Source organism: Pholcus phalangioides, unplaced genomic scaffold (assembly GCF_987345545.1).
Source record: "Pholcus phalangioides strain wild (caught in Gottingen) unplaced genomic scaffold, Ppha-v1.0 ptg000015l_1, whole genome shotgun sequence".
In the NCBI taxonomy this organism is placed as follows: domain Eukaryota; kingdom Metazoa; phylum Arthropoda; class Arachnida; order Araneae; family Pholcidae; genus Pholcus; species Pholcus phalangioides.
In genome coordinates this window covers 104,229,388-104,255,633 of record NW_028301608.1, presented here as the reverse complement: position 1 = coordinate 104,255,633, position 26,246 = coordinate 104,229,388, and the positions used below count along the sequence as shown (strand labels likewise).

Sequence of the window (26,246 nt, the reverse complement as noted above, 5' to 3'; positions counted from 1 at the left end):
CGGCAACGTGCGAATAATGTTTATGTGAACTGCATATCAGCCATAATCTCGCGTGAATTGTTGTTACTACATCCGTAGATCTCAACACGTGCTTGCTGTTAGCCTTTATTCTTATCAAAGTTCGTTACAATTCCCGCCTAAACATTTCCTATAGGCAATAGAATACCATAAAACATTGCTGCGGATGATAATATCATTTTCTTTGAAGAAAAGTTTGGATATAACAACATTTTTCGATCGCATTTAGCTTTAAATCAGTGTTTCCCAAAGTCAGCGATGGAATGCTTGGTGGGGCGATAGGAGCTACGGATTTAACATAGGATCCTATAGTTGACTTGAATTTGGAAGCGATGAGAAATAAACATTTCTGAAGAGGCGATGGAATAAAAAGTTTGGGAAATTATGCTTTAAATTGAACACACACATTTCACACAGAAAGATGCTGAAAATATGTGGCCACATGACCCGTACTGCCCGGGACATTTACATATTTTCTCGCAATTTGTAATCTATTTTGTTAACCTACTCGAGTTTTTATTTAAAATCAAGGATTAAAATTGTTTTCCCCAACTTTTATAAGTTATATTATAAGACGATAAATATGCATATTCATCTCAGATGTTTGTAATGTTTTGAACGTACTTTTTTTCTGTAGAATTCATTTTAATTCACTGAAATTTGCAGTAGTGCTCCAATGTTCCACTGGCAACTTTTCGGTGATTTTAGTCACGGAAAATTTTAAATAATTAGCAATTTTTCTAACTTTTTGCATTTTATTTGGTGACAACTGCCGAATCCCGAATTTTTTCCTAATGAGATTTTAATTTCCCGAGGAAATATGGTCAGCCTAGAAATACAAAACATATATAAAGGCTGAACGTTCTCTTTCGCCCAACATTTCCAGTAACAGGCTCCAATCTAGAGAAAAGTTGTCGGTTATTGGTAAAAAATGCCAAAAAATAAATAGGATTTCACCAATTGAGAGGCTACGGTCGATCACAATGTACTAAAATGTATTTTACGATAAAACGTTGAATATGGCGTTTGAGAGGCATAATTACAGTGAAATCCCTATTAGCTGCCACCCTCCGGATGTGGTCCTACGTGTTTTATGGACAAATAATAAAGTTATAGGCTTCAGTAGTAGCCTTCCCCTTCTTTTTTTTTTCAGTCACACCTTGTTTCGTTTGCTAGAAACATACACTGACCCTCCATTGCGTCAACAGCGCTTAGTGCCAGAGGCCTTCAGTGAACAAATCTCCCACTATAGCAGTGTTTTGCAAAATGGGCAATATTGCCCCCCCCCCCACTCGGGGTGTGTTGGAAGGGTCCGAGAAGGCGGTAAAAGCTTTGAGTTTAACACAGGATTCTGTGAATTGACTTGAATTGGAGGGGGGGGGGGGAAATGAGAAGAAAATTTTTTGAAAGTTTGCGAAACTATATGGTTCATAGGATACAATCACGCAAGTCCAACCGTGATTCGATTGATTTTCAAACTCGTCATAGTACCAGAATTCTGCGAAATAAATTATGACGTTATATCGGGTCCTACTATAAATTAGAGAGAGTCTTGATCCGCGATTCAAATATAGAATAAAATTTAAGGGAGATTCGTCAAATAAAGTCGGAGAAAAAAAAGGCATTTTTTATAAGAAAGCCGCCGATACGGACGAAAATTGCAGAACATCCCAGAAAATACGGGTCATATGGTCACCCTAGTCAATAAGATTGATACATACACATTTCGTACTACAAGTATATTTAATAGAATTTTCTCCAATAATGTTTCGCAAACATAAATTTCTATAGCTGAAGACTTAATACGAGATTTTCCCGAATATTTTGACATTTTTATATTAGACGCGGAATGGCTATCACTATTTTAATTTTTCATTTGAAGATAAAAGAGGCACTTTATGGGTATCGGGACGTATAAAAGGGAAATATGTTATTAATGATTAATGGAGTTCTTTGGCATTGATCGTTGACAAGCGAAGATAATGTTTGGGCGTTTCCTTTCCTTCCTTCTCTCGAGAAAAATGTCTTATATATAACTCTCTCGGGTGATTTCGCCGCTTTGTAGTATTTCGGCCATAAGATTATGAGGAGTTATTATTATTTTTTATAGCATCGATATCTCAGAAACGAGAACATTTTAATGGGATTCATTCAATCTCTTGATATTATCAACTTGGTGCCCTACTGCGCTCGAAATGAAGAGTTTGTGCGCACTTGAACGAGCGAACACATTCCAGCTGTCACTATAGTATAATATACACTACCTATATATACTATAGGCCTATATAAAAGTATATAGCGATATTGGAAAATCTATAATCTCGCATTCAGGGTGCCAAATAGTCTTTTTCATACAGGGGATGTCCCATAAATTCGTCAATAGTGTAAAAACTGAAGGTACAGTCAAACCTCGTTAGTGCGTCACCCGGTTAACACGTCATTCCGCTTACCTGATCACTTTTTGGAAGTCCCAATTGTCCTCAGGCAGGAATCGGCCCACCTATGGCTTACTCCGTTTAACGAGTCACTCCGCTTACTAAGTCATATTTTTGCTCTCCCAAGAGTGACTCATTTAGGAGGTTTGACTGTATTTGTATATTTGGATGCGGTTTGCAAAAAAGTTATTCTCACTGGAGGGGGATTTTTTTTAGTGGCGGGAAAAAAATTAGTTCAAATTTTTGTCCATAGAAGATGCTGCGCGGAAGCAAATCACAAAATTTTAGACCTGAACCTTTCTTTAGTCTCTTTGTGCGGAACGTTCGTACAGCTTCAGCTGATGATTCGTAGTGAGGTAAAACAACTTCTCCAATAGCACATCCGCCAACATCACAATAGAAACCTTTTGTAAATGCCAGTTCTGCATTTTATAGGACTCTAATTTGCGTATTTCGAGTGATTTTCTCCCGTTCAGTGACCTCTATCGGCAAAATCTGAATTATCTTTTTTTCTGCGCCAAAAAAACCTCTTGTGAGAATAATTTTTTTGCAAGCCCCTTAAAAAGAACCCAATAAATTCGTTCAATTTTTATGAATTTTCAGAGCAGTTACGAAGATTTGGGACACCCTGTACATATTGTGACCACTATATGTATCCGTATTACCCTATAATTTTTGGCATCCCTATTTTTGTATGAAAATGTTCTTTGTTTCACACATTTGCGACGCAGCTCACTTGAATTTGTAACCGTTAAACGTTTTTAATCGTTGATGGATAAATTTTTTTAATAATTACTACTGTTAATGAAAATATTCATCTATGTAATATCTGCACAGGCTGACCAGGATCATATTTAAATATTGATAATTAAATCATCAGTTGTCGCAAAAATGACACAGAAGTTACGCAAGGATGCCAATTTTATTGCTAAAATCTCTCTCTCTCTCTCTCTCTCTCTCTGAATAAACCACACAAACAAGTTGAACACACCACACACATTTGCCGATATTTTCAAATATAAATTCGTGATTTTCCTTGATCAACTTCTATCTCACATGGAACTTATTAATTAATTTTTCCTTAATATCTGCCTATAATTCTTAACCCTCGGTGGTCCAGCGTAAATTTGTATATACATGGCAAATTCGTGGTAGAAAAAAGAAACCCGTTATGTCAATTTCTTTTCTCAATTGTTTTGGTAATTTAGAAAGTACATGTTTTAGCGTCACTTTTCAGTACAAAATACGACTACTATGGATACAGTACTTTTTTATCTAGAAAGATTTTACTCCTTGTGGGTGTCATTTTTTAAGAGCTGTTGAAATTTTATGCGTTCAGGGATTTATTAAATCGCACTAAGCTGAGGGGATTGAAAATAAAATTCAAGGTAAAACTATTCAACTTTGTTAAGCAAGATTTTGTCACTTTATAGGAAACAGTAAAATAAAGACAAAATGTATATTATATAATGTACATATAAAAGAAAAATGTATATTTTCCCCTTAATTAACCATTTTAGCAAATTAAAAAAATCCATTCTAACTAATTAAATTGCTGTGTTGTTTTGTATTGTTTCGATTAAAAATCTGCTAACAGTACCAATTTACATCGGTATTTGTAAAAGAAAAACAACTTTTTCTATATGTTTTTCGTGGGGGTCGAACCATATAGATATTCATTCAATATATAACCACTCTGATATTCGAGTGCTCTGATTCGGTTCATATCTCGTTTAAAATTTCGAGGAATAACTTGAAATGAATTCCTCTTTATGTACAAAATTCATGACTAATTACTGGTTATATATTGACGTTTTGAAAACGCAAACAAGAAACACATACTTCTGTTTCTCCTTACGTTTATATAAATTTAGTTTCCGGTTCAATAGACCTGTATGGATACTCTACTCATTGAAACGTGCATAGAAACAAAAGGAATATTCCCAGAATACTCATTATTGAAAAATAAAAGAAGTTATATACGAGAAGAAAGAGTAATAATAATAATAATAGTCTTATAGCCATTGAATACAAGAGAATAGAAATGTTTAAAAGACAAAGCTTCAAATGAATAAAGTTTTTTTTGTTTTTTTGTTTTGGGTGGAAACTCAAACCATTAAAACGTGACTGGCTTATTATCGAGAAGCTCGTTTTCTCCATTGCAAATTGCTAGTTTCCCCTTTTGTCTGGTCCCAGTTTACACTTTACGGGTAAATACATGGTTACTGCGCATTTCTACTTCTGTATCTAGACGGGTGATGATGATATGATGTCTTGGTTATTTTGTTTTTCATATTTTTACCATGTTTCTTAAGGAAGACGACACCACCTATTAACTAGAGAACGTCACTGAATATGCATTTACGATTGATTCTTAACATTTACTGAGACAAAAAATGATTTTTAATGGTTCTTGGAAAGGATTTCAACCCGTTGGTAATGGTCTCATTGAATACAAATAGACTTTTTAGTTGTTAACCTTTCGAATACAGCACTTTCAAATAATCCATTTTAGCAGTGGAAGTAATTCAAGATCATAAAAATAATAGAAATTTAACTATGCGAAATGAATTATAAATATAATCAAGAGAAATATATCATAATAAGCGTATTAAAATTTAAATTGCGTATAGCAGCATGAAATATTAATTATATATATAATATATATTATTTATTAAGCACAAGTGAATCGGATATAATATTGAATTATAGCATTGATGAATTTCATTAATTAATAATGTGATCATTACATTTTTTTAATAATGTGATCACGTATTCCCAAGAGATCTTTGCGATTTGTCTAGGGAATTGGTTAGTGCTAGTAGACATCCATGTTCTCGAGCCGGGATTTGAACCCAGACCTGCGCAGTCAGAAGCTAGCTCCCTAACCACTCGACTGTCAGGAGGCCATTAGGATATTTGGATTTCTATAATAGTCTTATCACATATGGCTTCAGTGAGTTCGAGGTGGGCCTAAAGCCCAATATATTTAGGGGATTAATTACGTTGGTTTATATATTTCGAAAGGGGAAGTCGTCACATATAGAGAGACCTATATAATTACAGAATGCACAAAAACAGTATACTAAGAAATTAATGTAAATTCGTGTTTAGTGAAGTAAATGATTTAAAAACCAATTTCAGATTTAGATTTCATAAAATTTCAGAAACTTTCAGCAAGAAATTGTTTCTAAATTAACGAAAAATCAGAATTAACAGAAGAAATAAATTAACTCTAAATAAAAGCATTCAAAATTTATAGAGGGAATAAATTAAGACAAAAATTCAAAAATAAATTTTAAAAAATCAAATAAATAAATTCAAATAATATAAATAAAATAGATTAACGAGTAGAACAAAAAATGAAATGATTCCACAATAAATGAAAAGTCTTATTTGATGCGGTAAATGAACAATTTCGCAATTAATAAAAATCCAGAATTGAATAAAGTTTCCATAATTTGAGACCCTGTTTGTAGCCGAGCCCCGGAGCCCATCGGCCCAACAATTAAGACGTCACTATAAACAGATCACAAAATAAAAATAAATAAGCAACACATATTCCATATAGAACTGGAGACGAAATTATATGCCTACATCAGTTCATAATTACGTTCATAGGCCAGCAAATTCGACGGAATTCATTTACCTCTGCCATCAACAGATGCTGTGCCACGACAATAATTGAAATTCATGGAAGAGCTCATCAACTTGCCCAAGAATATTAAGAAGTCACTAACGAATAAGACAAACACATTCTATTTTTCGTGTATTTGCCTTATTCGTTGGTGACTTCTTAATCATGGAATTGAAATTCCATTGCTCTTCCGGTACTAAGATCAATTTCACTTTTTTTTAATTTTAGGTCATTCACCGCCAAGACTCTATTGGCCACTGCCAACTTCAGCAAATTGCCCCGGTTAAGGGGCTGGGCGGTGTCAGGTGCTTTATCATCTATGTAGAAAATATACATTATTCACATGACAATAGAACACATATTAAAAAAATTGATAAACAATAGTGACAGCATTTCATACTCAACATGAGATTACATAAGAAACAAAACAAAATAATACATTATATAAAATAGATATGTAATATATAGGGCACCAGTTTTTTACTAACATATTAATTTTTTTTTGTATAGAACAAATAAATTCTAAATAAACAGATGATTGATGTAATTGAGTCACCTCGTTGGGCAATTTGTCTGTTATGGTATTTGTATTTGTTTTTGATATGAAAAGTTTTGAACTTCTTGAAGCTGAAATTCAATGGTTCAAAATTTCTTCTTCCTTTAAAAAATTAAATATGTTACCAACAAGCGTCCCGGAAATTTCTTTTGGATACATGGACATTTTTAAAACCATCAGACAGCTGAAACCAATATTATGTCGACCGTAATTGGTATAGAAATAAATGATATAGGAACTTGCGTAGTAAAAAAAATATACAAACGCAATATTCTTACCGGATTTATTTTTCCCAATTTCAACCGAAGAAATTTTCAATTAAATATTTGGACTGGTCATTGACATGACCGATAGCGCTCACTTACGTCACAATTAAAATGGGCATCTTGATTTACTTTAGGACTTTCGTAGCGACATGGAAGGCTCGTTTTTCTTGTATGATGGTCACATAAGTTTGTTTTGTCGGACATGTTTAATAAAATTCAGGAATCTACAGCCCTTATCGTTATAGTTAATATTCCGAAAGCATATCTTTTTTTGGGTTTTTTTTTTTTTTTGCTGTACCACAGAAGAAATCCGAAACCAACACGAAGAACCCAACCCCGAATTTGAGACGGGTTTTCTCTCTCTCCACGTTGGACACTTATAATTTGCACGGAATCAAAATAAGGATCATGTTACGAGCACACCTTGAGGTCGTGCGTGAATTTCTTATGAACTTTGATTCAGTTTTTCAGACACTATATATATATTATATCTTATAATAAAGGAAAAAAAAAAATTTTTTTTCCTCCAAAAACACATCCAAGGATTGTCCTCTTTTTTTTCCTCTAATGTCCATTTTTTTTTATTCTCCTGTTACTCATTAGGACTTCAGGTGTTGTTATATAATATGTAATGACCGTGGACGAAAAATGGAGGAAAATGTGTTTTGACAAGCGTTAAGGCAATTTCCTTTTTGTTATTATTATTTTCCACCTTTATAGAATATTTTCAGGCTTCTTCTTTCATTAATGAGCTGAGGCCATTTTTCTACGGGTGTTAAGATAAGAGAGAGAGAGAGAGAGAGAAAATACATTTAAGAACAAAGAACTGAGAAAAATCGTAAATTGAATGATTGAAAAGCGTAAAAATCTCCTTAGTCTCATATACCCAGGGAGTCCACTTTTTTTCCTGTTATTATTTTTATGTGATGCTAATTTGTTTTTATAATTAATTCAAACGGAACTAGAGTCTGTATAAGAAAAGGGTGCATAATAATTAACGTTATCCGGTTGGGTCTAAAGAGTCATCGACCATAAGCTTGTGTGATGATCGACATTCATGGTTTCCATGTACAATGAGTGATTATATGATGTTAATAATATTGATAGTCATTTAATTAGTTTATAATTAACTTCGTTATTAGCACTTGAAAGCATCAATTAATGGTTAGTCTTTTAGTTTACAGAGGGAAAAAAATTATTAGCAGAGAGATCTATATACTGCGCGTATAAGATGATAGAGGGAGAGACTAGTAATATAATTATTATATTATTAGTCTATAGAAGTGGCTCTTAACCTTTTGTGTTTCACGGAATTTTTCCGACAATTAGACGAAAGCCAGAGCTGCCCTTTACCAAGAAGATGAAGGCCACAAACCCTTTAGATCAGTGGTTCTCAACCGGTGCTCCGCGGAGCCGTGTGCACCTCCGAGGGGCTCCGCGGCGACTCGAGGAAAATAAAATGTATCGGTAAATTTGATAGATAAGTAAATAAGGGAGGCCTACAAGGTTCTGCCATTAAAATTATGCACAAAAAAAGGGCTCCTCGAGTGAAACAGGGCTCCGCCATAAAAATTATATACTGGAAAGGACTTCGCGAAGCAAAAAAGGTTGAGAACCGCTGCTTTAGGTCAATGTTCCCGAAGTGGGTAATATCAGCCCTTGGTGGACGATGGAATTATCCAGGGAGGCGATAGAAGCTACGGGTATAGCATAGGATCCTATGGGTACGCTTGAATTGGGGGCGATGAGGGAAAAATTTCTGGAGTGAGGGGGCGATGGAATACAAAGTTTGAGAAACTATGCTTTCGATCACAGTTTTCGAACCTTTTCGTCCTATGGCCCCCTTCTTCAGAAATTTTGTTCTCCCGCAACCCCCCAACGCAATTTAACCCATAGGATCCTATGTTATACTCGTAGCTTCTACCGCCCCCTGGAATATCCCATCGCTTCCTAGGGGGCGTTAACGACCACGTTGGGAATCACTGCTTTAGTTTCCCAAACTTTTTGCTCCACATCGCCCCCTTCACATCAGAATTTATTTTCTTTCACTTACCCCAACTCAATGAACCCATAAGATCCTATGTTAAATCCGTAGCTTCTTCCCCCCTCCTCCCGCTGGACCATTCCATTGCCCACCAGGGGATGATATTGCTCACTTTGGAAAACACTGTTTTATATCATGGGTGCTCAACCTTTGGGCACGTATGAAAACGCGTCGCGGGCCACTTCAGTGATCTGGAACAGAACCGTCGTGCAGGTCATTGAACTGGTCTGTAAATGTGTCGTGGGTTACTTAAGTTACCTGGAAATGTACCGCGGGACACCAGTGTTATCTGGGAATGTGCCGTGGAATACCTAAGTGATGTGTAACTGCACTGTGAGTCGTCTATGTTACCTGGAAATGTACCGCTAGACTGTTGATTGATCTAGAACATCGGTACGGTTTGTTTTTGTAAGTAGAAGGCCTGGTCATACACACGACTAATCGGAAGTAAATGAGAAAAATGAAACTGCAAATATCTCGCGGCCGAGTTGGACTCGTGTCAGGGCCCGGTACCGGTCTAGCGGTGAAGAAGCACCTGTCTTGAGCTATGCCGTGGTTCATTCAAGTGATCTGAAAATGTAATGCGGATCACTCAAGTGATCTGGTAATGCGCCACTTCGTTTTTAAAACATTATATTTGATGTCACAGCCACATCAGATGACGTACACATACTAGATATTGGCTATGATCACTTTATTTCAAATCAGGGAGGTTTTACTGTGATTTTATCGATAAAATGTTTTACGGCGCTTAAAGGCAGGGCCGTAACTAGAATTTTTTGCTGCCCAGGGCAAACATGACTCAGCCGCCCCCACAGCTTTAAAATTCGATAATTTTGTAATAGTGTTCTTCGTTCCCACCTAAAACTGCCCCCCCCCACTAAAGTTTGCCACCCGTCAGTTGTCCCACCCCCTCCCGTCCCTAGCTACGACCCTGCCTAATGGTACCTATAAAACCTTAATGGAAGGAGGGCCAACAGAACTGCATTCGAGACAAACAATGGCCCGAAATCATTGACGAGACTCATTATTTCTGAAATTGTATTTCTTTCACTCAGTCTAGAATTATTTCTTTCGCAGATTCTGAATTTATTTCTTGTTTTGATTCCGAAATGAAATCCGTCATCGTCATCAAAATCCCAGACTTTCATTCTGTTTTTTGTTATATTTTTTGTGCAGGAGTTTTTCTAGCATATTTCCGAATATCCTATAATTATATCCCCAAATTGATAAAAGTTCAGAATTGATAAAGAAATCGAAAATTGATAAAAATTAAAAATTAATGAAAATCGAAAATCATTAAAAATTCAGAGTTGATAAAAATTCGAAATGGAAGAAAAATTTCCAGAAACATAATGAAAATTCAGAATTGATAAAAATTTTGAATCGATAGAAAATGAAAACTAATGAAAAAAAATTCGAGAACTTATGGAAGAAATACATTATTCCAATAATGATGAATAATGTATTTATTTTACAACAACTTACAAAATAAATAACTATAGAACTTTTGAAAGCTTCCAATAATTTTGGGTTCCCTGTTTAATTCGGAGATACGGGTTTTCTTTGGCTTATCCGTTGTCATGTCTCACTGGCCAGGACCAGACAGCTATTAATTTTTATGTTTGATAATATATTTTATATTTTATAATTAATTATTATATTTAGTACATAGTTAAAGCTCAACCACTTTGTTTTACATACTAGAAAAAATTAGTTAAATGTCTTTTTCAATTTCCATTACCGGAGGACCCTCTGTGACCGAACCTTTCACACACCCATACGGGCGACTTCGAACTTATACTTCAGTATTTTTAGGACCGCAAAGGCCCGAAAAAACACCCCTAAACCACATTTTTTCCAGGAAAAGTTATCAATTACGTGCATTTTCTAATCTCCTCCCTGATCAGAGACGCCTTTCAATTACCGCGAGTTAAGTGTTTTCCCACAAACTAAGCAGTATTATCATCATTTTCCTCTTAAAAGATACACAATATACACACTACCGAAAAGACACACAACAGCACTACTTTCTAATATCCTTCCAGTGAATACGACTAACGTTACGTTATAGTTACACGTAGAATTTAAGAAAAATTGTAGAGAAGTAGTTTGAAGGAGATACTCTTTGCTGTTTGACAATTGCGTCCTATCCATCTTAAGTATAAGAAAAAAAAAAAAAAAATTCCATGTCCTCCCTCTTCCTTGACCTTGACGTCAAAGAGCATGCGCATGGGCTATGTTCGTTCCTCTTCCCCATAGCCATCCATAGCCAGAGAGAGGTTATAACCATCTCACTCATTGCAGCAGCAAAAAATCCTCAAACAGCGTGTGTGGCGCGCACGCGCTCGTTCGCTCTTTCTTCAACACAAATTCCCGCTCTCTCTCTCTCTATTCTAACAATGTGCATTCAAGAGAAAGTGGTTCGCGAATTAATTAATCCAAAATTAGTTAATTTTTAAAAAATTGGACGTCAAGGAAGACATGTGTCTAGTAACTTTCCACCCGGAACGAAATTTTCTTATCGGTGCCACTTTTTGATTGATACCTCTCTGAAGGATGACTGGAAACGGATGATTAGACGGACAACGAATGATATATTTTTCATTGGATCTTTCTGGAATTATGGATAATGACGTGAATCATTCGCGGGATGATTCTTGTGGATGTGACACCGTTGAAAATTTCTTTACACTGTGGAGATTTTTTAAGGGTGTGATGTGATTGATGTCGTTGGATCCGTGGTGTGAGGAACTAGGAGCGGTGGTCATCGAAAAAAAAAATTGATTGAATTTTGTGATGTGTGGATTGGATTTTGTGACATTGATTGCTCGTGGATGAAAAAATAAATAAAAAGATGTTGGACGATTTAAATGAACGGATGTAATAGTTGGAGATCCATCTTGTGGTCTGTTTGATCCGTTTTTATCCCATTGAGATGGGATGTTTCAGGCGGAAGCGAGGAATGAACAGGCCTATCATCACGCACCGCAGCCCGTCGCCTAATTGCCGATGTTCCTGCCATAGACTCGAGAGGAGGGTGAGTGGTGAATTGTTGATTTCGGGATGTATAAAATAATATTTATTTTTACTTATTATTATAGTAGGATTGTGGCTAAATGTTCCCGTTTACCCGAGGTTTCATTGGTGCAATGTACGTGTGTGGAGAAACTTTAGGGTTCAGTGTTGGCTCGTTAGGGCCCGATCATGAACCCATATACACTTACACTTGTAGACTGATTCACTGGCTAACTTAAAATTTTTGACACTGATCCATGGATGTCGATGTTATGTTTCACAATTGGCAAGAGCTCATAAAAGTGCCGTCTTAACGCATGGGCCACCCGGATACGGCCCGGGGGCCTGAAGAGAAGAGGGGCCTCACAAAAATGAGATCCGGTTGAAATTTTCTAGGATTTACCAGGTAGGGCCTCCGAAAAACCACTTGGCCCGGGGACGGGCCCATGATACTCTTAAGACTGCCCTGCTAACGTCTAACACAGCAGTTCTCGACCTTTTGTGTCCCACAGACCCTTTATACCAATAAGATTAAGTTCCACGAACCACTCTACGCAAAATGGTATTTATTGTGAAGCAATGTAAAAACAATGAGTTGGTTATTTTCCTCGTCGAAGCTAACAGACGTATATCCCTGTAACGATCCCCTTGAAATTTCCGCAAGAACCCGAGGTCTAACAGAAGCTAAGGGACACAATGATTTGGCGGACCCATAAATTAAATGGGCCCTAATTTCTTAATTGAACCTAAATGAATATCTTTAATGATAGAGAAATACAACTTAATAATTTTAATTTTACTGTAATTAAATTATCAAGACCATCTGAGTTCTGAGGACCCCTTGAGAAACGCAGCTCTAGATCATTGTTTCTTAACCGTCGGGCCGCGGGCCGGTACTGGGCCGTGACATCAGTCATAAAGGCGCACGACTGATCTCCCGTTTCATTTTCTCCCATTCATTTTCCATTAGTCGTGTATTTGACCGGGCTTTCCTTTTTACAAAAATAAATGAAACCGGGCCACGGGCTTCCAAAGGTTGAAAACCACTGCGCTAGATGGTTCCCCCTTGAATCCTGCTTTCTTTTCCACTTTCTCTGAATATACGCAACGCAGGCTATAATTCTTGTATAAAAAAAAAATCTATAAAAAAATATAAATTACAAAAATAATAATAACTCTTTAAATTTGTATCAATAATAATTATGCATTTGTCTGTACTTGGCTGCTTTTCTTTACATGGATTTTTTTACATGCTTTTTGTGCATTTTTCCATGCCCCGTGTAAGAGCATTCATGCCTTCTAGGGTTGTATGTAGATAAATAAATGAAATAAACAGAATAAATCCAGAAAATCTTTAATCTAAAGCTCCTCAAGGCTTGGTCGAGGCTTCGACTTCATGTACCAAGGGGTAATATATTCTCTCTTCATTATATTTTTTACAGCTCGAATTCAAATTTGGATTCATTTTTGATAGTTTTTTTTTCCTTTTATATATATTTTCCCTTTTGGTCCTTCAGTTTAAAGAATATGAACCGAAAAATTCGTGAACAGAAATTTCCTGTATGGTTTTTGAACTTGCCTATGTCCGTAGAATCAACATTCAAATTGAAAACAAAGAAAAATTACTCTACCACTAAATTAGGTTGTTTAAAAAATTAAATTTGCTGAAAAATTATCAATTGTTGAAATGAACGAAATTTTCGTTTCGTAAATTAAGTTTGGAATCTCAAACCTTCCGGGAATAAACCCAATGGGCCGTTAAAAGTAAGAATAAAAATGTTACTATCAAAAAGGAAATGTTAAATTCCCCTATTGATACTGTAACTTATTTCAGAAAAATGCACCAAAAATGGAAATCTTCTCTCTTTGTTGTCGAGCATTATATCAATAAAAAAAAGATAAACGATCTGAATTCGGGCTTCATGGAGAAGAAAACACCTTTTTTAATCACAAATATAACCATCAAATCACAAATATAAATTTTTTCCTGTTGCCCGAACTGGACTCGGAAGTCACTCTAAAGGTGTTAATCTACTACTTAATTAAAACTATAAAAAATGGCGTTGACGTTGCAATCAAGTAAAATATCTAATTCTATATTTTGGAATTTTTATATTTTTTGTAATTATCAGTAACATTTTCCTCAATCAAGTAAAATTAATTTCATTCCTAGCAGAAATTGTTAAAAACAAAATTACAATTTCATAAATCAGTGAAAAAATTCATAAAAGTAAGCAATTCAATTTGAAATCTATCTTACAATTAAAATGTAATTTCAATAGCATGAGCGTGGGCCAACTATGAAAAGGAACGGGAGCCTGAGCCCAACAGGCCCTTTCAAACTATTGAAAAAATTATTCATATTCTGCATGTTAATTGATTTTTATATTTCTCATTTCAGCATTTCATTTTGCCATTGGCAATCAGATTCAGGATTTCCCAGCTTAAGGGCATTTATTATACACGTATAAGCTAAAAACGGGCCCTGAAATATGATTTGATTCCCCCGCTTTTTTCGGGCAATGCAGAATTACTGAAACGCTCCGGTAGGATGATAGGATGAGATAAAATTAAAGTACTTGTTTTAATGGAATCTGAGGCGGACACTGTAAACCATGTTATCGAGAAAAATGTTTTTCCTTGAGATTAACACACTTTACAGTTATCATTTCGTTGACTGATGAGAATGTATGTAGATAGCGACCATTCCGACGAAAGATGAGCGGTCTATTTTTTTGTTAAAAACAAACTCATCGAGTCGATTTTATCAAGTAATTTATGCTATGATTTATGGCATCGGTAATTTGTGGTTGATTGAGTTCTCTCCTTTGTCTTGGTCACGCGTTACAAACACGATCGGAATGACAATAGTTACTTCGGACAATTGTATTTCACGATACGTAGGTTCTCTCTCTCGCTCTAAGCATAGAATATTTTAATTTTTAAATCTTCGGTCCATCTTATTCGAAAATTCGGAAAGTTGTTCGAATCCGAACAAAAACTAATACTAATCGACGCACTATTAACTTTAAAAGTGGAGAAGAGCAGTGTACTAGAGATAGCGCCAAACAACGGAACACTACTTCAAATTTTACGTCACTGGTTTCCGATTTGTGATACGCGTTTCTCTTTTAGAAATACGTGGCGAGACATGCGGGGCTACGCGGAAAATTGTCAGTAATGACAATAAAAACGAGCAATGTGAAAAAAAAGGGGTTAAGGCTTTGCAAAGTATATTCATTACAAATTTTTTACTCATTTCTGGGGGGGGGGGGGTATGCTCATTTACTTCCCATTTTTATAGAAGTATGAGCATTTACTACGCATTTATAGGAGTACGCATATCTATTACGCATTTTCCCCCAGGAGTACGCACACGTACTACTCATTTCCAGTGATACGAAAGCCTTTTTACATTTAAAGGAAAACGCAACGTCAGTTTTACCGCAGTTCCCATGCCGACGGCCCAACCGGGCATGGCCCGAGGGGCTTCACAAAAATGAGATGTGGTTGGAACATTCGTGAATTTGCCTAGTAGGGCTGCAGAAAAATCATTTGGCCCGGGGGGTCCATGATGCTCTTAAGAAGGCCCTACGCAACGCACGCTTCTTACGGCTTTCTAAGTGTTGTACGCAAACCTTCTGCTCATTTCTGGGTAGAAGGGGGCTACAAAGTACTTATCCTGAAAATGTTGTAAGCCGCTGGTAAAGATGCTATTGCCTACTATCTTATTATCTGATACACAGGGGTCGCCAGGGTTGTCGCAACAGCACTATGAACCCTTGTACAAAATGTAATTTCAGTTATTTGAAAAAATGACAGTTAATTTAAATTCTCACTCTTGGGACTATAACACCAAATCCTTTTATCATGGAGGGCCTCTCTATGCACTCAAAGCCCCTTGGACGAGCCTGGGTTGACTCATGAGTTAGTACAGCCGTGCCGCCCTGACCAGATGCTCGGTACGAAAATATTCGTGAGATAAGTGCCGCAACTAGAAAAATTGGTGCCCCGGCACCAGACATGCCTACTTTCCCCAGTTGTGGCCCGTGTGACGAAAAAGTTTCAGTGATTCGTAATATTAATTTAAAAATTTTCACCTTGTTCTACTAATAGAGGTAAACATTAATTGACCCATAATGTACAGTTTTTGTTCTACTTTCCATTATCGTAGCCCCCCCCCCCCCAAAGCACACAGCCTGGTCTGGAGTGGACGCACGTAAAGACGACACCATGGTACATCTACCATGATGGCCAGTCCCGAAAAAAAAATTATTCACTATTACACACCATTACAACCACATTTTTTGCATAGAGCAGAAGCCTCATAAATGCGTGGATTTTCGTTTCAAAGCCACCAATTTCAATATTCTGACCATAAAAAGAAGAAAAAAACTACTCCAGTCTCACACGCCATCTGTTAACTCTCACGTTCTTAATAATAAAACGCGGAACCAGACCTGAACCCAGTGAAAAAAGTAATAACTGTAGGACACTATTCAATCGTTTTAGTCAACCTCTAAAAAAAAAATCTCTATTTATCCAACGAAAATAGCATTTTCAATTTACGCTAAAATACGCACACACACAACCCACATATCAATTTCTGAATCAAACACGGATAAAAAAAATATATATTTCACCTTGATATCAAAGATAGAAAATGGGAAAAAAGGGCCTTGACATTTGACGAACGATTGAACAAGTTCCAACGAAAAACGTATAATTAGATTTCTGAACCAACAAACACACAAACAGTTCCTTCCGTATATATATCCCAGTGATAACGGGTGATGAAACGCTATCTCATAGCCAACGTAATAGCCTCTCTTATAATACTATAAATAATGCTACATTTCCTATATCTCGGTATCATTACCGAATTCCTCGTTTTTTTTTTTTTCTGTTTGTGTCTTTGCTCTTCCGCAAACTTATCTATGTAATAATTGATATCAAAAGCTTCCATCGTACGGTCACTATCGCGTTACAGTAATACGGTCTAAAAAAATGATTGCAGTCACGAGATTGTTCTTGAATTCCTGAATTGTTAACATTGAATTCCAGCGAGAGATAAAAGGTGAAGTCATTGATATCTCGCCATCTTGAGTTTTTTAGTTACAACGTTTAGTTACCCGTTGTTATTACCACTGTCACTTTTTTTTTGGGACGCTTGTTTTGTTTTCTATTTGAAAATGACTGTGGTGCGACAGAAATGATCATGTGGTTTCTTTTATTTACCTGAAATCTCGCCTAATTTGATGCCTTGTATATCTGCAACTCTGAAATATCTCGCCTCCTTAATCCTTTGCGGTCCAGAGGTTTTTTCGGCAGTTTGTTGGTACGGTTCGTACTTTATAACACCTCGCCCACAATGCGGAACGTCCCTGGATGTTTGTCCCTTTGCAGTTTTGTGTAGTTTATGAGTTTTGCCAAGAAGCCGAATTCACACGGGTCTTCATAATATTAAAAGGGGCCGTTGATATGCTGTCCTTAGTCGAAATGGACTCAACATAGGGCAGCAAAAGGTTAAATTTCCCCTAATTTCGGCAATTCCGATCCCAAACATGTTTGTAGCCATGCTTTACCTAAAACCAACTGTTGACCAATGACAGCTCGTCAACATGACAGTTTGGTAGCGCATGGCAGAAATACTATGGGTTACCGTGAGCATAAATGGCTGGCTCATACCAGATTCCTTCAGGTACGAACAACGAGTACAATGATAGCAACGTTGGTGACGTTTTGCACTAGCCTACAAACCAAGGACCGTCGTCAACAACGACATCAATCCGCATATCAAATATCAGTAGGCAGTCCCAGCAGGATGGCTTGACACTTCTTTAAAGCCGCCACACACACTCGTTCAGGTTTACCCGACAGGTATGACTGAACACGTATACCTATCATGTATGGCTTTCGTATGAAAACTTTCATGTTTTGTGGGCATGAACAGGGAAAGTGATTGGCCTTAACGACCTATTCTGTATTGTACGTGTGTGCTGTACCATTAAGCTACCACGATCACCGAGGTCTCTTCAGTCGAGAATCTGAGACATCGTCATCTCTGAACGTTGAACGAATACTCTTTCGTGTCTTTGAAACTACGAAGAACTGTGGATTCCAGTCAACAATACGTGGGCAGCAATACTTCAACATCACACACGAATTCTCATCCAATCAATGCCAGTGAGGTTAACTGAATGCACGTGACAGTGTTTCTCAAAGTGTGCGGTGCGGCTCCTAGGGACGTCGCCAACTTTTTTCAGGTTCTTCGCGATGAGCTGGAAATATTGACGTTATGCTTTGAAGTGATTCTTTTATGAATGCAACACACAATATCTACTTAACTATTCTGAGGAGCCGCAGATGAACGGTTCATCTGCGGCTGTGCAAGGGAATCACGAGTAAAAAGTTTGAGAACCACTGGCATAGGGTCCGTTATTAGCTGATCACTATGTTTCGGCGCTCGTTGAGTGTAAGATTCCAAAACAAAAACCACATTTTCAGAACATGTTATTCTATGTCATTTCAGTTGCGACATGTCACATTCACATGTATGTCTTCCTGATGAGTCATTTTTTATGTCATATGAGAGTATTTCGGACAGTTTCCATGATGCACGAATTAGTAATGGCGAAAATACTATCAAGCTCTGGTTCGCCAAGAAAAACGTGCTATTACCGGCCATGTCGTGATTTTAATGTTCATGACCTTATTCATGGTCATTCTGTAATTGTTTCTAGAAAAAAAAAAATCTACGAATGTATCACCCTTTTCTTTGTTTATTCACCTGCGAGCTTTAAGGTTTTGAAACCTATCGTGGAATGAACTTCCAATAAATTATATCGGTTTTTGCGCTACGTGATCGAGTGTGTTCTATTCTGAAAGGAAGTAAATGCCCCATATTATTTGATCAGGTGGCCACAATCCGTTCCATTGATAGCAAACATAAGGGAGGAAAAGATCTCACGCAATGAAGGAATCTCAAGTGGACGGGCGCGGCACCTTGAGAGAACTTATTGCGATGCCGTTCCCCATCGTCAAAGAGTTATATTCATCAGATTGAACTTCTATGCGCAATACGTAACCTATAGTAGCGCGGCATTGGTTATTGTCGAGAAAAATAAGTGGTCATATAATCATATTCAAAAAATCCATTCTGAACAAAAATCTATTCTTTCTTTTCTAAAGCAATGGGTCTGCATTAATAAACAAAATGGGAGTTCAACTTTCTCTAGTGATTCGCCTAGGATTTCTTCATGAATTTTCTTCCAGGTCGCGAAAGCACTATCAGTGCTAGGAGTGTATAACCAGAAGTCCGCGGACCCCTTGAGAGTCCTGGGAGAGATTTAACATCCAACTCCTTTGTTTTTACATTGCACTGAATGTTATTTTGAAAAGAGGGTTCATGGCTTTCATTTTATTGGAAAAAAGGGTCCGTGGAACACAAAAGATCAAGAATCCCTGTTCTATGCCCATCATCATCATCATCAGAAGAAGAAGAGCACCCATATGGCACATGAAATATGTGGGAAACTTATCATAATGATATTGTACTTCTTGAATGTAACTTCATTGGTGTTGGACCATTAATTCGTAAGAAATCGGGTGCAAACATCAAGCACCCATTCACTGAGCACCGTATTGCTCTTAGGAAATGAGTTGAAAAGACGCTTTTATTCTCTCGCTCTCACTCAAACATTTAAGCTATCCGTAGGATGTCATGCGTTCCTTTAGGCCCGCGTTTTTTTGAACCTGTGGTCCACAGATGCCTGAAAAATTAATTATAATTAAATGAGAATTTTATTCAGTAAACACCATAAACATTATTAATATTTACAAATGCTAAAATATAAAAAGACCAGACCAGATTAGAGTAAGTTAACGAATCTGTCGTAAAAATTAAGCCCTTGTATTTGGAAAAGTTGGGAAACTCTGATCCACGTCAGTGTATCAGGACAACACCATCTATAGCAGAAGGCCTCCACTCGAATCTCATGACGTCACTGAAGTAGGGCGTTTCACCTGTAGCCATTGGATATAGCAGGCCGACGTGTGCGATATCTTTACCTTTATTGGAGTATATTCAATGACTAGGTGGAATGTCCTACTTCAGTGACGTCAGGAGTTTCGCGCGGAGGCCTTTTGCTATAGATGGTGTTGGTCAGGAGCTGTGCACCATGACTGATGCCCGTAAGTTTGGGCAAAATGCCATATAAAATGCCTTTTTCTTGCCTATTTTCAAAGTTTTTTTTGTTGCAAAAATGTCTTTTTTGAATTTTTCCAGCTGTAAATGTCTATTGTTTTATGTTTATTCGTGAATTTTAGAAGCCGTACTCTGTAGTACTTAATGCATTTAACGTATTTTTACGTAATGCATTTTAACGTATTTTTAGCATTAGAAACTTAAACTTCAAAAGAATTTTAAGGTTTAAAATCTTCAACCCGTAGTACAAATTAATTGGATAAATTGATTGCCATCAAAATGAAAGGGTTTGAATTTCCGTTTTCCTGCCGACAGTTCGATTGCCCTTAATCTGATTTCCATTATTGTTGGTGATGGGGGGGGGGGGGATTTCGGAACTGCTCGAATGTTATTTATATTAATCAGTAATCATATCATGTCATATGTAAAAATTTTGTGTAATTTGGGGTGTTAAGGAATTATAAGAAAGTTATCAAAAATGTGTTGATGCGTGCGCCAGAAAAGAAATGTTTTTACTAGCGTCCTCTGCTGTTGACTTAAAATACACTCATGTCCATAAATTAAGGATAATGCCAGCTCCGGCAAATAAAGGTTCAGAAACAAAACAAACGTTACTTATTCATAAAGCCCATTTATTAAACAAAAGATAAAGAACAAAAACGATGGTGTATGTATGATACCATTCATAAAAACTAAGATTTTTGCTCCCTGGAGCAATTGTAAAAAATATCTCCTTTACAAAAACTTTCTATTACATGGTTGGTATGATGGTTAATACATTGTATGTCTCCCATGCGATGAAATACAGTCTGTACAACGCCTAGGCATGCTGAGTACCAAATTATCGATCTGATCTTGGGGAAGATCACTCCACTCAGCAAGCAATGCTCTCCGAAGTTCCGGTACACATGTAGGAGGTGGTTGACGGGCTGCAACTCGTCGGCCAAGCATGTCCCATACATTCTCTATCGGATTCAAGTCAGGTTAGAATGTTGGCCATTCCATACGGGTTATATCCTCAGATTCAAGGCATTCGTTTACGTTGTTTGCTCAATGAGGACGGGCGTTGCCATCCATAAACACAAATTTTGCGTTCATGGCACCCCTAAACAAACGTACATGTTGTTCCAGAATGATGTCCCGATAAATTTGGGCTTTCATGGTTCCGTTTTGAACATGGAGATCTGTTCTGGAACCCAGTATAATTCCACCCCAAACGAGCGATGCTGCACCACCCCACCGTAACGGTGTCGTTCAATGATGTTGTCTTAGTGGTAACGGGTACCTGGCGTTCTCAATATAAAAGTCCGACGGAAAACATCACACAAGCCCACTGTGACGATGTCCACATTGCATGATCTCTACTCCAGGCTAATCGCTGCCGACAGTGAGTTGCCGTGAGCGGAACACATCTGACAGGCCTGCGAGCATATAGACCAATATCTCCCACACGTCTGTACACGGTTTGCCTTGAAACTGTGGTACCCGTGGCTGCAGATAGCTGACGAGACAGGTCGGATGCTGTGCTCCGTCTGCTTCTTTTGGCAGTTACTGCCAAATACCGGTCTTCATTCGGCGTTGTAACTCGGGGGCGACCTGTACTGTAACGTCTACTGATATTTCGGTTATCTTGGAATCGTTGCCAAAGCCTAGAGATGACACTTTGAGCAATTCCAAGTTCCTCGGATACTTCCATCTGAGTACGCGCACATTCCAGGCGGCCGATAATTCTATCACGTAAAAAATCATCCACATGCGTCCTGTGTGTCGTAACTATTCGCTTATGGCACTGAGCGCCTTACAGAACTCTTGTGAACAATTTTACTTCTTTGCCACCATTCCTTATATACCCCCCCCCCTTCCCTCTTACACTCTCGTCATTGTGACGTACTATCGGCATCATCTGGTGGCTTCCTGAAATTTGCATATCATTCTTGCAGATGTGTGTGATAATTCTACAGGTGAAATTTTTATTTTAGATTTCGATTTCCGTGTGATTCTGAATTATCCTTAATTTATGGACATGAATGTATTAATTTTTGAATCGACTCATAATTATAGGAATACTTTTGTCTCTCCTTTTTGGATAAATTTATGATGCAAATTGTTATTTTAATAAAATTTATTATAGTTGAGCTTAATTGTAGAGAAATTTGATGCAGTAAAATATCGGTTACTATATTTTAATTTTTTATGCTTGTTAAAATAAATTATCTTCGATTTCACAGCGTCAACTGTCTTTAATTTTAAATATTTTTTAATTTCGCACGTATAAATCATGGCCATGATTTTTTTATTTTCTTTAAATTACCTATAGTTTCTTTTACCTGAGAAATCAATTTCTCGATAATTAACAGAGCAATTGATTATTTTGATAAGTTTTTTTTTTTCTGCCCATTTATAAAATAATCGGATCCAGTGAAATATCGGTTAATACGATGTTTCTTCCGCCTTAATAAGTGAGAACCATCAGGAAAACGTTAACAAATTTGATGTTCATTGCAAATGTACGCGTATTTCGTAATTTTATTTATTATGATTTGAATGTTAAGAACCAGCGGAAGGGAGAAGGGACAAATCTATTGCCGGAGGCGTGTAAAAATGTTGGTCGGGCATGAATTTCAACCCTTAATATCGTAGCCTTTAGTTCCTTTTCCTTTTTTTTCTGTAAATTATAAATGTCTTTTCTTATAGTGTCTATTTACGGAATTTTTATCACATTTTTGCCCTATTTTGATCATTTTTCTCGCCTAAACTTCTATGCTCTAGCCATGGCACTCTATGGTCACAGGAAGATCAGCAGTCAGAGGTGCCATGAGGTATTTGAAGTAGAATCGGTAAAAAGACAATCATGTCACTGCCAAAAATTGGCCAGTTCGCGAATTCGCCAGTTAAGTTGAATATTGACCCGGCGAATTTCGGGTTTTGGCCAGCCAGTTTGCCAAGTAACCGGAGGTCCCTAGTCAAATTCCGATAACAAAAGACATGATTGGGGGTCATCGCCAAGTTGGCGTATTTTTTCGTGATAATTATGTTCACGTTAGCAATGGCAGCCCATAAAATCGCAGTTACGTGTGGTGATGATTTTTTTTTCTTCTTAATTTGACAGTACAACATAGAATTAAGGAAAAAAAGTCTATATTGTTATATAAATAGTTCTTTCTCTCAAGTTTCTTTCGTCACATGAAGCTGATCCTATAGAACTAATATATAGCCATGTATCACACGGCACCATTTGGTGCGCCTTCCGGACCGTTTTACATCAGCACATCGAACTTTGGCCACGGATCTCGGCCACTTCACGAATTGGCAGGCTAAAGCCCGAATCATTTCTGAAAATTAGACCTTAGCCAAACTTTTCGGTCATTTCGCGAATTGTCGCACTTCGGGCTTCGGCAGTAACATGTTTAAAATAGGGGAATAGGAGCTTGTAGGGGGAGGCGCAGAAAGTGTTTGCATCCACGAAAGTGTTGATGCATACCCGAGGATTTAAAAAAAAAAAATTGGCAATCACTTTCCCGGTGTCCATTTGGGAATGAGAGTCAATTATGTAACTCTTCAACACTTTGAATGAATGACGGCTTATTTATTCCGACCATGTTCAAGACTTGATCATTCCGGTAGGTCACAGAAGATTAATTAACAGCCATTCTTCTTAAATGGCGAGAGTGTTTGAGTGGTTTCATCGCTTTTGTAGTCACGAGGCTACGAAGGTGTGAATTCCTCCGGTCCGTAATAACCTCATCAGGCCAGCAAAACCGGAACTAATGACGAAAAGATCATTCAAAAAAAGCGCTCATTTACGAAAAGATGGTGTTTTGGAACCGGGGGGGAGACCTCTTCATCTCATTTTCTATGGGATGAATTTATTCCGAACGCATAGTCACTCGGTCTTCAGGTTAGAACGTGCTCCTGAATCTCTAAGAAGGTAGAAAATTGATTGAAGAATGAATATTTACAAGAGAATGTTTGTCGGGCGTGAGGTCGCATCTTCCTCATTCTTTTTCTTTGAGAGTTAGGTGCGTGTCTTGCGTCCTGAAAGAATCATCTGCCATCCATTCTTTACTTTTTTGTTCCGGTCTGAAGCTTTTTCACTAGATCTTCCGAATGTTATTTATTTCCACCAGAAAAAAACCGGTCAAGGTCGTTGAGAGGAAAAATCTTCTTTCAAATCCCCCTCCGAAATGATATTTCAAATGACTTTGAAATACGATCCGAAAGCATAGAAATGACATGATATATCTTAGCAATCACTTACGTGATCAATCATTTGTATTGGAAAAATTCTTGTTGATGGGATTCCTTGTAATAATCAGAAAAGAATACGGCTGATTGATGATGAGAATTATCAGAGTGAAACGGGATTTTTAGTGTTATCTAATTTTTTTTTTTTTACATTAAAAATGTATACCATTTTCTTTTCAAGAAACAGTTAGTGGTGTATTCTTATTAATCTCGAAGTTAATTAATTCTGTATTGTAATCGGAATCGTCGGATGACCTCCAGGGCACATTTTCAGGGTAAAAACTTATTTAAATACGATATTCGTGGTTGTGGTAAATCCATACTTTGATGAAGACACCTATAATTTTTGTTGGCAGTGTTCTATTTTTCTGATATAGTTTATAATTTTTTCATGAAAATTGTTTTTTGGGGTTGCTGTATTTTTAAAGATATTCGACATCCATATTTTTATGGGCATTATTATTGTTTTTACCTCGTTGGACATTTTGCTTGTTGAGGACCTTGATTTTGTACTCATATTAAAATTTAAGCATAAATATGATAAATAAAAAAAAAAATTCAACCTCACTATAGCGAACTCGGTACGTATTGAACCTCCGGATATAACGGGGAGCGGTAGCCAGGTCGATAAGATCGATAAGATACTCACCCAAAATGCCAAAGGATGTTCAGAGGTGTCGCTAGTTCGATACCCGGTTCGTCCTTGTCAGAAAATTTTCCTGACGCAGAGGTAGGAGAAAAACGGCGACATGACCACAGAAAAAGATCGCAACCGCAGGGAGTCCCCCATCAAGGGGTTAGTGCACCAACCTCTCGATGAGTATAAAAAAAAAAGGCTGCCGTTTGGAATCGGCAATAAATTGTAGGTCCCGGTCTATTTAGCCCCTCGTGTGCAAAAAATGACCGTGATGTGACAAAAATAATCAAATGTACTAGTATAAGTATATTATCGTGAAAATTTATATTATCTTTAAATTTTAAAATCTTGTTGAAGCAGTTGAATAATGCTATTAGAAATTTTGTTAAAAACTTTTTTGTGTATCAAATCAATGTAAAGTGGATAAAAAGTTATAATAATTTAATAATCTTTTGGTCATAATATGTGATTATTGGTGATAACTAAATAGAAGAATTTCAATGTTACGTTTTCGTCTCGGTGAAGCATCTCCCACCTCTGTCCTAATTTTGAGTGAAAAGCAGATAACAACATTAATGCACAGGTTTTATTTTACAGCAATGGTGACTACACTTTATTTCACACAATGAGACTTAATCGAGACAAATGACTCTATCTGATCCAGGGACCAGTCCTTCAATTCGGTCGCTATTCATTGAAATCTTGGATGGAAAGGACCCCGTCAATAAATCCATGAAACGTATGAAGTACCAGTGACGCGTTTCACGTGGAAAAAAAAACGAACCACAATACAAGACACTAAAAAACACGTGCTAAAAAGGCACAGAAACAGGGATCCAAAAAAAGTAACACAACCGCACGAGGCAATATTGTACGTCGCGAGACTCTGAACGCGTGCACATGGAAAAAGAAGAAAGAAAAGACGTACGAAAAAACGAATTCACAACCACGTGTAAACTAACAAAAATTCTTAAAGCCTGCTGGCAACGTGCCACAGCGTGATTATAAAAAAAAAACGCTTTTAAAACAGGATATCTCTCGAAGAGTGAGATAATAGGAAGTTTTTATCTGCTGTCTCTTTTTCTCCAAACGATTCTTGCCAGCCCATCCGTAAAGGGTTGAAACACTGCATAACACGTGTCATATCAGCAGTATACACATGCACTCATACCAAAAACAAAACT

At 37.1% G+C, this 26,246-nt stretch overlaps 1 protein-coding gene across 9 annotated transcripts in view; it reads left to right on the top strand.

The window, feature by feature from the left end:
- by (focal adhesion protein tensin) overlaps window positions 1–26,246 on the top strand; it is a 174,170-nt gene that overhangs the window by 68,529 nt on the left and 79,395 nt on the right. Inside the window, exon 1 of one of the 9 annotated variants that reach the window (XM_089244988.1) lies at window positions 11,253–11,996. The exons of 7 other annotated variants lie outside the window; for them this stretch is intronic. In XM_089244988.1, coding sequence (XP_089101114.1) covers window positions 11,895–11,996 — 102 coding nt within the window. In that variant the 5' untranslated portion in view covers window positions 11,253–11,894. Of the gene's footprint in view, window positions 1–11,252; window positions 11,997–26,246 lie in introns of those variants that run through there. One more of the 9 variants, XM_089244987.1, reaches the window with a different exon arrangement.